Here is a 13,002-nt window from a genome sequence, read left to right as displayed (position 1 = left end):
TGACCTGCAGCAGTGATGCTAATCCACCTCCAGAGTGTAACTGGTTTAAAGGAACATCATTTTTATCAAAAGGAGAGAACTACACCATGAACAGGATCCGCTCTGTGGACAGTGGAGAATACAAGTGCAACTGCAGTAATGAACACGGAGAGAAACACTCTGAAGATCTGACTCTGAATGTTCTGTGTACGTGAATTTTCACTTGATCCATGTGTGCATTATTCATTTTGAAGCAATGTTTCATTTAGAAAGGTCTAACGCCCTGTGATGACTAAATCATTCACTATTATTACTCTCTGATGCTTAGATCCTCCAAAGAGTGTCTCAGTGTCCATCCGTCCCTCTGGTGAAACAGTGGAGGACAGTTCAGTGACTCTGACCTGCAGCAGTGATGCTAATCCACCTGTGCAGAACTACACCTGGTTTAAGAAACTGGACAAAGGACCTCAGCTGAAATCAACACAACAGAACTACAGCATCTCAAACATCAGATCTGCAGACAGTGAGGAATATCGGTGCATGGCGAACAACACACAGGGGTCTCAGAGTACAACACACTGACTGTTTTATGTAAGATTTAATTAATTTTGTAATTACTTTTTTAAAATATTTCATTTGGCAAGCTTTGATTTTTAGAGCCATTATCTTTTTTCAGTAAGTTAATTTAAGTGGTAAAAGAAAAATTCTATAATTTTTTGGAAAAACAACCACTCCCTGTATTTCTAATGGAGTCAGAATTTAAGTCATCAGTTTGTCAGGAACCACGGGGCGGACTGTCGGAGGCGGACGCACTCGCTAAAACACAGTACTTTTATTAAAGAAATATAACAAAACAACTAGACTTTAACAGAAAGACAACAAACGGGGAGCCAAGCAGACTAAACTAGACACAGGGAGCTAAACAGGGCAAACGGGACAGACAGACTAAAGAATGAAACAACGACAGAGGAAATGAAACGACAACGTGGAAAACAATAACGGAGAAACTGCAGAAACAGACAGACTAGATAACATGACCGACTTGACACAGTACAAAGAACGAATGACCAACAAGAGGAAGTGAAGGAAGGGGACTTAAATACAAAACACAGACGAGACGCACCTGAGACAAATAACGAGGGGGCAGGGTAACAAATGAGACACAGACGAGGAGGCGGAATAAGAGCAACAACAAAACAGAGCCATGTGCTGAGAGTGAGCACATGGCCAGGAAAACAGACATGACAAGACTAGAGCGTGACACAGTTAATCAAAAGTTTGAGTCATTTACTGAATGTATTAAGACTACAATTACAGAACTCATCATATATTAATTTGAATAAAAGTGATACAAAGACAAGAGAAAGTTCTTCAGGACATTTACAGTTTTCTTACTTCAAAAGTGTCACATCCTGTCCCAGTCCTGTCTGTTTTCCCCACCATGTGCTCATGTAGGACATGGCTCTGTTTGTTGTTGTTCCTGTCTCCGCCCTAGTTCTGCCTCTGTCCAATTGTCTCCAGGTATTCCTTGTTTGTCCTTATATACCCATGTGGTTTGAGTGCTCCTTTGTCTGGTGTTCTGTGCATTACTCTGTCTCTGTGGCCCCCATGTCTACCCCAGTTCATGGCTGTCTCCTGTCTGTCTTTGTTTAGTTACGTCTTCTCTTTAGTCGATCCGTCTTGCCTGTGTCTGTTTTGATTTGCTTCTGTTTTGTAAATAAAATCCTTGCATGTACGTCTGCCTCGCTCATCCTCTCTACTCAGCCGTGACAAAAAGACAATCACCCACTGTAAATATGTGTCCCTCTACCTACAGACGGCCCAAAGAATGTCTCAGTGTCCATCCGTCCCTCTGGTGAAACAGTGGAGGACAGTTCAGTGACTCTGACCTGCAGCAGTGATGCTAATCCACCTGTGCAGAACTACACCTGGTTTAAGAAGCTGGACAAAGGACCTCAGCTGAAATCAACACAACAGAACTACAGCATCTCAAACATCAGCTCTGCAGACAGTGGGGAATATCGGTGCATGGCGAACAACACACAGGGGTCTCAGCTCTCAGAGTACAAAACACTGACTGTTTTATGTAAGATTTAATTCAGCTTTTTAAAATGTTAAATATCTGATACCTCACCCCTGTTTCTGGATATGATTTATAACCTTAACTGGCATATTATATTCAATATGACACATGTATATTTAAAACATTATTGGAAAGTCTAAATTTTAAATATATGATATTGTTATTATGTATTATAATATATATTATGATTACATATTAATTTCATATATTCAGATATTATAAAAAGAGAGTAAAATTTTTGTTTGCAATTTAAAAGATAGTTTTAGTAGATCATATGCTGAAATTAACCACATATTTCTCTATGAGCTGGTTCTGCAAGAGTTTGCTGACTCAAATAGAAATTAAACACCTTAAAATCTAACAAATCTCTCTACCTACAGACGGTCCAAAGAGTGTCTCAGTGTCCGTCCGTCCCTCTGGTGAAACAGTGGAGGACAGTTCAGTTACTCTGACCTGCAGCAGTGATGCTAATCCACCTCCAGAGTGTAACTGGTTTAAAGGAACATCATTTTTATCAAAAGGAGAGAACTACACAATGAACAGGATCCGCTCTGTGGACAGTGGAGAATACAAGTGCAACTGCAGTAATGAACACGGAGAGAAATACTCTGAAGCTCTGACTCTGAATGTTCTGTGTACGTGAATTTTCACTTGATCCATGTGTGCATTATTCATTTTGAAGCAATGTTTCATTTAGAAAGGTCTAATGCCCTGTGATGACTAAATCATTCACTATTATTACTCTCTGATTCTTAGATCCTCCAAAGAGTGTCTCAGTGTCCATCCGTCCCTCTGGTGAAACAGTGGAGGACAGTTCAGTGACTCTGACCTGCAGCAGTGATGCTAATCCACCTCCAGAGTGTAACTGGTTTAAAGGAACATCATTATTATCAAAAGGAGAGAACTACACAATGAACAGGATCCGCTCTGTGGACAGTGGAGAATACAAGTGCAACTGCAGTAATGAACACGGAGTGAAATACTCTGAACCTCTGACTCTGAATGTTGTGTGTAAGTGAATAATGATTTGTTTAATCAGACTCCGTGTCCTGTGATGATCAGATCACTCACTGCTGTTATTCTCTGATGTGTAGATCCTTCAAAGAGTGTCTCAGTGTCCATCCGTCCCTCTGGTGAAACAGTGGAGGACAGTTCAGTGACTCTGACCTGCAGCAGTGATGCTAATCCACCTGTGCAGAACTACACCTGGTTTAAAGAAGGTGAAACCTCACCTGTAGGATCTGGACACAGTTACAGTGCTCTACAGAGTGGATCCTACTACTGTGTGGCTCAGAATGAGTACGGAGCTCAGATAGCAGCTGCAGTGCCTGTCCATGTAACAGGTATTACTGAATACTACTACTACTACTACTACTAATAATAATAATAATAATAAGAGGAAGAAGGAATGCAAAGTAAAAATATGTTCATTTTTACACATCAATATATTTGTGAACTTCTGCACACAGGAGCTGCATATATGGTTCTCTATGCAGTTATTGGAGTGGTAGCTTGGGGTATATTTGTCATAATTGCTGTTTTGTGTGTAAGGTAAGTGTATGCAATTTTCTGATCTGTTAACTCCAAATAAGTGTTGTGATACTGAATATTAACTGATTATTTTACTTTGGATTAAGCTGGGTTTTTCCATTACATAAGTTTTCTTTGTATCAGTGAAAACATTAATGTAGGGGTTTTCATTACAGTTCAGTTTTGCCATTACTGCTAACACTATTACCTTGATACGTTTCAGGAGAAAGAGTAGAGGAAATTCAACTGATAATATTAATGTACAGGAGGTAAGTCAATTACACCGCAAAATAATATCACTGTTACATGTCTTTGTTCTTTTTCAGTGTATTGAATGTGATTCTAATGGGACATCTTTATAGGATTCTAAACTATTCATGAGACAAACTAACAAACTAGTCTCAAAAACAAACAAACAACAAATCTATATTCTAGTTTGTGGTGGGAAATATTAACACTATATAGAAATCTGCCAGTGTTACTATGACCCTAATGTAACTGTGTAAAACATTCTATTTCGTATGTTGTTCAATAGAATGCAGTTCAGTAATATATCAAGAGAATGATTAAACAGAATGACTTACTCAGTTGTTATTACTTGTGATTTAGGAAAATTTCTACAGTAATGTTGCGGTGAGATCTCCATGTGATCCAACTGCTGATCTAGATCCATCCAATGGAGATGACGTTCATTATTCTAGTGTTGTTCATCTGCGAGATATAAACCCTAAGAATGATGGAAGCTCTTCATCAAAAGCTTCTGTCTTGGGGATTGATGGGGATGCTCAGTATGCCACTGTCCAGTGCCGCTTTACTAAAATGGAAGAAAAGACTGAAGAGGGCGTTCAGTATGTTAGTGTCAGATTTATTCGCAATGATGCTTCCAGCAGGTGAGAGGAACTGACCTTATCAAACATAATTTTTCTTTAAACAACTTATAATTAGCTTTATTTTTAAATAATTGTTGGTGACTTGAGTCTGTTCTGCTGACCCAGGTTTTCTGCTTCTGCACTTGAGGATCCGACTGTGATCTACAGCAGCGTAAAATGACAAACATTCACTGTACACAGCTGGAATAATTTTATGACACATTGACATACCTTTCATCTGAATACCACTGGAAAGAGAAGATTTATTACATGTAAACTACAACAAACATTTCTCCCAAAAATCCATTTTATGGATTAGTCTTATTGAGAGCATTTTTAAATGAACCTAAATTTTATTGAATATAGTTAAATTTTCAGTGACAAACATTGGGAACGTTATTAATACTCGGGTCAACAAGACCAAACCACTTTTTGGATATAAATTCAAACTAGACACACAAAACCCTGTCATATTCAGAACCTATTTCTCTGTTTATACTGAGCTCTGAGGAGTTTCACAAGGTCCGATTAAAAAAATAATAATAAGAAATCACGTTGGTTAATTTTCAGTAAATGATGGAAACTTAGCTTTGGTATTTTTTTTCTTTTGTCAGTAACCCTGAATTATACACACTGAGTACTCTTAATATTAAAAATATTTTAAAAAAATACAACTAAAATAGTTCACATCCTCATATCAGATCCTACAAGTGCTCAATTTCCAAACAAAATTACCTCCTTACTGAAGAGCCTATATATTATATTTAGTGAGGATTTCTATTGTTTGTAAACCTTATACTTGCTAATTAACAATTGTATGTTTCCTATTATTCTTGCCTGCCAAAGCCTACATTAGGCATTTGGAATCTTTCAGTATTTGATTTAGAAATGTTTTATATTAGTATTAAATGAATAAATGCATATATTAAAATATTTTGTGCTTTGTTATTGAAAATGGGCTTGTGTACAATGTCTGTAGTTGGATCCCACATTTTTTAAACTGTCAATTGTCACGCTTTTGCCCTGTTTAGTGTATTCCTGCTTTGTTTTTGTTTCCTTTTATGCCATGTGCTAAAGGTGCATCTGATGGTGAGTGTGAGAGAGAGGGTCTTCCTTATGAAGCACAATGTCCTGAGCAAGAGTCAGATTGGATTCATACCCAATCACTGGGAAACATACAATTGTTAATTAGCAAGTAACACTGGCACATTTCTATTTAGTGTTAATATATGTGATATAAAGATTGGCAGCAAAAGGACAGTGCTGTTCTCTCAGGAGTGCGGAGTGAGACAGTGCTGCTGCTTAAGCACAACACTATTTAACGATTATATAAACAAATTGGCCACATTTCTGGAGTGTTCTGCAGCAACTCAGCACAACTCAGAGATTAAACTCCTGCTCTACGCAGACAACCTGGTTCTGCTGTCCCCCACAGAGCAGGGTTTGCAGCAGAACCTGGACCTGCTGGAGCAGTACTGTCAGAACTGGGCTCTTACAGTAAACCTGAAAAAGGTTACCAAAACCATTATTTTCCAAAAGAGACCCAGATCTCAGGGACATTCCCCCTGCTTCACATTAGGGACACACAGGTTATACTCCAGTAGAGAGTATAACTATTTAGGTTTGAAGATCAGTTCAACAGGAAGCTTCAGGCCAACGGTCAATGAACTGAGAGAGAAAGCACGCAGGGTGTTCTACGCCAAATTCCCATTAAAATTCCAATTCGGATCAGGCTCAAATTATTCCAATCAATTATAGAACAATTCTCCTGTACGGCAGTGAGGTGTGGGGGGCACTTCAAAACCACATATTTGACCATTGGGACAAACACCCAATGGAAATGATGCACACATAATTTTGTAAAAGCATCCTGCAAGTGCACAGGACGACACCAAACTATGGCTGCAGAGCAGAATTAGGCCAGTACCCTCTGTTACTGAAAATGCAAAAACGAATGTTTAAATATTGGCTACATCTAAAAAGTGACCCCCACTCATATCACTACAAAACCCTGCAAAGCTGAGCAAAGAGAAGAATTCCCTCACACAGCTGGTCCTGACACTGACTTCACTAACCCACACTAACCACCACAATCAGAGTCAACCAAATTATAACACTACAAAAACACAACTACATCACCCATTAGAACATACACACTAACCCCCGTCAGGACCAGTCTGAAACAACCCCAGTCAGAGTCAACCAAATTATAACACTCCAAAAACACAACTACATCACCCATTGGATCACGCCTCTTAATCGACAGTGCACTGTAATAGAGTACCTCAGCACAGTGACTGACCCCACACACAGAGCCACACTGACCAGGTACAGACTCAGCAGACCAGCTGCTATAGACAGACCTGGCTCCCCAGAGAGGAGAGACACTGCCGGCAGTACCAGAGCGGCGCTGTAGAGACATACACATACACATATATACACACACACAATTACCCTGTCTGTTACCATTCTTACCAATTATTTTTTTTATAATATTATTATTTACTTATTTATTATATATATTGTTTTAACTGGTTCTTTTAATTATTACAGTTCTACAAGATTGCTGTTAATTATTAGATTAATAATAAAAGTAGTTCATTCATTATCTGTAACCGCTTATCCAGTCCAGGGTCACGGTGGGTCCAGAGCCTACCTGCAATAATTGGGCGCAAGGTGGAACCACACCCTGGAGGGGGCGCCAGTCCTTCACAGGGCAACACAGACACACATTCACACCTACGGACACTTTTGAGTCGCCAATCCACCTACGAACGTGTGTTTTTGGACTGTGGGAGGAAATCGGAACACCCGGAGGAAACCCACGCGGACATGGGGAGAACACACCAACTCCTCACAGACAATCACCCAGAGTGGGAATTGAACCCACAACCTCCAGGTCCCTGGAGCTGTGTGACTGCGACACTACCTGCTGCGCCACCGTGCCACCTTAATAACAATAGTAAAAAAAAAAAAAAAAAAAGAAAGTCGTGATACTCTTAATGTTCCAATTGGCAATATTATGTGTAAATATGGCCATGCCAATCAAGCATATTGAATTGAAAGGGTCTGATGGTGAATATGAGAGAAGGTGTCTGATAGTGAGTGTGAGAGAAACGGTCTGATGGTGTGTGTAAGAGACAAGGTCTGATGGTGAGTGTGAGAGAAAGAGTCTGATGGTGTGTGAGAGAGAGGGTCTGATGGTGAGTGAGAGAAAGTGTCTGATGGTAAGAGAAATGGTCTGATGGTGAGTGTGAGAGAAAGGGTCAGATGGTGAGTGTGAGAGAAAGGGTATGATGGTGAGTGTGAGAAAGGGCCTGATGGTGAGTGTGAGAGTGTCTGATAGTGAGTGAGAGAAAAGGTCTGACGGTCAGTGTGAGAGAAAGGGTCTGATGGTGAGTGTGAGAGAAAGGGTCTGATGGTGAGTGAGAGAGGGTCTGATAGTGAGTGAGAGAGGGTCTGATAGTGAGTGAGAGAAAGGGTCTGATGGTGAGTGAGAGAGGGTCTGATAGTGAGTGAGAGAGGGTCTGATAGTGAGTGAGAGAAAGGGTCTGATGGTGAGTGTGAGAGAAAGGGTCAGATGGTGAGTGTGAGAGAAAGGGCATGATGGTGAGTGTGAGAAAGGGCCTGAAGGTGAGTGTGAGAAAGGGCCTGATGGTGAGTGAGAGAAAGGGTCTGATGGTGAGTGTGAGAGTAAGGGTCTGATGGTGAGGGAAAGAAAGGGTCTGATGGTGAGTGTGAGAGAAAGGGTCAGATGGTGAGTGTGAGAGAAAGGGTCTGATGGTGAGTGAGAGAGGGTCTGATGGTGAGTGTGAGAGAAAAGGTCTGATGGAGAGGGAAAGAAAGGGTCTAATGGTGAGTGTGAGAGAAAGGGTCTGATGGTGAGTGAGAGAGGGTCTGATGGTGAGTGTGAGAGAAAGGGTCTGATGGTGAGTGAGAGAGAAAGGGTCAGATGGTGAGTGTCAGAAAGGGTCTAATGGTGAGTGTGAGAGAAAGGGTCTAATGGTGAGTGTGAGAGAAAGGGTCTAATGGTGAGTGTGAGAGAAAGGGTCAGATGGTGAGTGTGAGAGAAAGGGTCAGATGGTGAGTGTGAGAGAAAGGGTCTAATGGTGAGTGTGAGAGAAAGGGTATGAAGGTGAGTGGGAAAAAGGAACTGATGGTGAGTGAGAGAGTGTCTGATGGTGAGTGTGAGAGAAAAGGTCTGATGGTGAGGGAAAGAAAGGGTCAGATGGTGAGTGTGAGAGAAAGGGTCAGATGGTGAGTGTGAGAGAAAGGGTCTGATGGTGAGTGAGAGAGGGTCTGATGGTGAGTGTGAGAGAAAAGGTCTGATGGAGAGGGAAAGAAAGGGTCAGATGGTGAGTGTGAGAGAAAGGGTCAGATGGTGAGTGTGAGAGAAAAGGTCTAATGGTGAGTGTGAGAGAAAGGGTCAGATGGTGAGTGTGAGAGAAAGGGTCAGATGGTGAGTGTGAGAGAAAGGGTCTAATGGTGAGTGTGAGAGAAAGGGTCTAATGGTGAGTGTGAGAGAAAGGGTCTACTTGTGAGTGTGAGAGAAAGGGTCTAATGGTGAGTGTGAGAGAAAGGGTATGATGGTGAGTGGGGAAAAGGGTCTGATGGTGAGTGAGAGAGGGTCTGATGGTGAGTGTGAGAGAATGGTTGAGACAAGTGTTCATCTGACATGTGCACTACTAACTAGGAGTCTTAAGAGGACAGACCTAGATATCTGCTTCTACCTTGGCTATTGCTAAGACAATAAAAAATACTAGTATAAGAGGTAAGGTAGATTTTCAATCTAAGTGATTTTGTCTGTGTATAACACTAATATAAGTCTATATTAATGCACTATGATAATTTTACTTCCCCATTTGCACCTTGCACTGGAACATTGTCTGGCTAATATAGATACTTTTGATATCTGAGCTTTGACATGTGTACGTTTTCTGGCCTGTTTTAATCCCTTTGTGTTGGTGGGAGTCGTTGTTTAGGAAAAGGGGAACAATTTGATTATTCTGAAAATGAACAACATAATTATTAACAAAATTAATTAGAATAAAGTGATATTTATGGGTGAGTTTGAATAGATGCCTCTTAATGCCGGATTAGAATGTGTTCCAAATTTGGGCATTAACGAGTAGTACAGAAGGTGTATCTGGAACAGAACATTTAGAATACAGTGTCAGTTTATATTCCTATAAGACACCATAGGAAGGAATACACTCTTATGCCTCTATAGACAATATGGTGCAGCTTCTAGGCCTGTTGAAAATGTGCAGAGTGTTATGTGGGTTGTTGTGGGCAGTTGTGACTTCCTTTTACTTTGTGTGACTCTGCACTCTTTCTCACTCTCTCTTTCACAGGCAAACTCACACACACATATGCACTGACAGATTGACAGAGTGTGAGAGAGCGAGAGAGAGAAGCCCTCAAACAGAAAAGTGGTTCACTTTAACACCAGTTATCATCTTATGAAAAGAAACATGTTGAGGGCTTTGTTTAAAGTGACATCTGAGTAGAAGAGAAAAATGGATGAAGAGACAGATGAGTTACTAGAGCTCCAGATCTCAGCCAGTGATGGACCTTAGTCTGCAATGAGAATAGATCTCCTCCCTATATTCCCCTAGATGGCAGCATAAACCAATAGTAGATGACATCAACACGACACTAACCACAAGCTGAACTCACCACTGAGGCCCTAGTGTTGAAAGGTAACGGAAATTCTAGGTAAATAAAAAAATAGAGCTGCTGATCAGCTGACATCACTCAAACCCTCTTCAGATAGTTGAGCTTGAAAAAGTAAAAATAACAGATTAAATGGAAGATGCTGATCTCACCACAGCCTCTGTATTCTACAATATACAACAGTTGTTTGAATATTTAGTGTTATACTTCATAGTTTTTAATGAGAAAAGAGTATAATCTGTACATAGATTATACTTAAGGAAGGACCAATCGAGTGAAGACAGGAAGAGAAATGTCAATGTGTTAAAGGTGGTTAACACTAATTATATATAGTTTAACCTGTAAAGTCTTCTCTTGTTCTCTGCATTCGTTCTTTGGATTGAAGTCAGGACAATCACTTACTGAAGGTAGGTAAAGTCTCTGTGCTTTTGGAATTAATAACGAGTCATAGCTAATGAAGAGATGTGAAATGATACTAACCCCCTCTATTTAGACTAGTTTATGTCTGTTCATGTGGAATATGTCTGCTACTGCAATGCTGCAGTTTCCTTCAGGATCCACAAAGTGTTCTCTCTATAACTGTAGAAACACTGCTATGTAACACACACCTAATGTTCAGTGCAGTAACAGTGTTTAACTCAGAGCTCTGTGTCTGCACTATGAACATGGTTCTGCAGATTTAGAGATGTTGCTGAGCCTTGAAAAAGTAATGTGTCATTTCTGATCATCCAGGTTTCACTGATGGTTTCACTCAGAATGTCTCTCACTGTTTCTCTGCTGTTTCTGCTCTTCATCTCTGGTGAGTCAGAGCTGTCACTCCTCATCAGATATAATCTCCACTCTGTACAATTAGGAGTTTATTATTATATATCTTCCTTTGGGGCTGTGTTACAGAAATTCATTCGTTCATCATCTGCAACCGCTTATCCAGTTCACAGTCACGGTGGGTCCAGAGCTACCCGAAATTATTGGGCTCAAGGTTGGAATACACCCCCCTGCGACCCTCAACTGAGTAAGAGGTTACAGCCAATGAATTAATGAATGAATGTTAGCAATCTCCCAAATATGGAGACATTTCCACCGTATGTGGTCCAAAATTGCAAATATAAGTCAATGTTACACACCTACGGAGCAGGAAAAGAGCAACATCCTCAGACCTCAGATCGTGTTCTACAATGTTTGGAGTTCTCGTTGTTGTCTAAATAGCTGCAGATGACATTTATTTACTATGAGTGTAGAAGGAGAGAGGAAACCAGAACACGGCATATTGTTTTTTACCCATTTACAGACACTGGGGCTTTGTGACCACATTAGACCTCTTTCAAATATGAAACAGATTGGAGAGCAGCAAATGAATGAATGAACCTTTATTATCAGTCCACATTGTACTTGTACAATTACACAGCGAAATTGGATTACACCCTCCCCTCCCCTTGGTGCATTTAAGAGTAAAATAATTGAAACAAAAAGAACTAAAAGAGCATTATTTAAAATAAAAGCAGTAAACAAATTTAAGAGCACAACATAAATTATTAACTATAAGTTATCCTATGTACAAAATCCACAACTGTCAATTATTGCACTGAACCCATTTAAAAGAAACCAGATCTGCTTATATATGAACTATTTGATTTTGTTTAACAGAGATATGGCCCTGTTATAAAAACTCTCTCAAACGGTTTGTCCTTGTTTTAAATGGTCTGTAACATCTGCCTGAGGGCAGCGGTACAAACATCCGGTGTCCTGGATGTGTAGGGTGCTTGATAATAGTGTAGGCCCTCCTGAGGCAACGACTGCTGTGGAGGGCCTCTAGGGAGGGGAGAGAGTGTCCAATGATTTTCTGTGCCGTGTTGATGACCCTCTGTATGGCATTTTTATGTGCTGTTGTACAACTGGAAAACCACGCAGAGATGCAATATATCCGAAAGCTCTCCATGGAGCAGCGCTAGAAGACAGTCAGCAATTTCTTATCCAGATTTAGCCTCTTAAGGATCCTCAGGAAATAGAGATGCGGCTGGGCCTTCTTCACCACTGCTGAAGTTTTAGAACCCCATTGGAGATCTGGGTCCATATATTCCCCCTCCACCCTCTGTCAATCGATGCAGATTGACTGCAGGTTGGAGTTCTTCCTTCTGAAGTCTACAATCAGCTCTTTGGTCTTGGAGGTGTTAATAACCAAGTTGTTACTCAGCACCACTCCACTAGCCTTTGAATCACTTCCCTGTATGCCGTTTCATCGCCATCAGAGATCAGTCTGACCAGAATAGTGTTGTCAGTGAACTTGACTGTGACATTGTCTGAGTGGCTGCTGACACAGTCATACGTGTACAGTGTGTAGAGGAGTGGGCTGAGCACACAACTCTGGGGAAATCCAGTGTTAATGTTGAGAGCTGTGGAGAGGTTTGAGCCAACTCTAACTCTCTGTACACGGTCTGTGAGGAAGTTTCTTAGCCAACTGCATATAGTGTATGGAAGACTAATGCCCATTAGCTTAACAGTCAGTCTATCTGGGAATATGTTGTTGAACACAGAGCTACAATCAACAAAGAGCAGCTCAATACTTTGTAGAGCCACCTTTCACTGCAATTACAGCTGCAAGCCTTTTGGGGTATGTCTCTACCAGCTTTGAGCATCTAGACACTGAGATTTTTGCCCATTCGTCTTTGCAAAATAGCTCAAGCTCAGCCAGTTTGGATGAGCACACATAGCAGGCCCTCATACAACCCTCATGGAGTCTTTTTCTGACACTTTGCACAGAAACATGGCTATTAGTGGCCTGCTGGAGGTCATTTTGCAGGGCTCTGGCACTGCTCCTCCTGTTCCTCCTTGCACAAAGGTAGCGGTCCTGTTGCGGTGTTGTTACTC

General features: G+C 40.8%; 1 protein-coding gene across 1 annotated transcript in view; it reads left to right on the top strand.

The window, feature by feature from the left end:
* LOC136677758 (hemicentin-1-like) overlaps positions 1–13,002 on the top strand; it is a 53,309-nt gene that overhangs the window by 15,657 nt on the left and 24,650 nt on the right. The window contains exons 4-8 of the mRNA XM_066655374.1: positions 52–186; positions 1,796–2,065; positions 2,443–2,697; positions 2,819–3,073; positions 3,157–3,386. Of these exons, the coding sequence (XP_066511471.1) occupies positions 52–186; positions 1,796–2,065; positions 2,443–2,697; positions 2,819–3,073; positions 3,157–3,386 (1,145 nt within the window). The remainder of the gene's footprint in view (positions 1–51; positions 187–1,795; positions 2,066–2,442; positions 2,698–2,818; positions 3,074–3,156; positions 3,387–13,002) is intronic.

Source organism: Hoplias malabaricus, chromosome 2 (assembly GCF_029633855.1).
Source record: "Hoplias malabaricus isolate fHopMal1 chromosome 2, fHopMal1.hap1, whole genome shotgun sequence".
NCBI classification, from domain to species: domain Eukaryota; kingdom Metazoa; phylum Chordata; class Actinopteri; order Characiformes; family Erythrinidae; genus Hoplias; species Hoplias malabaricus.
Note: the sequence above shows the minus strand (reverse complement) of the source record. Positions and strands in the feature narration are given on the sequence as shown.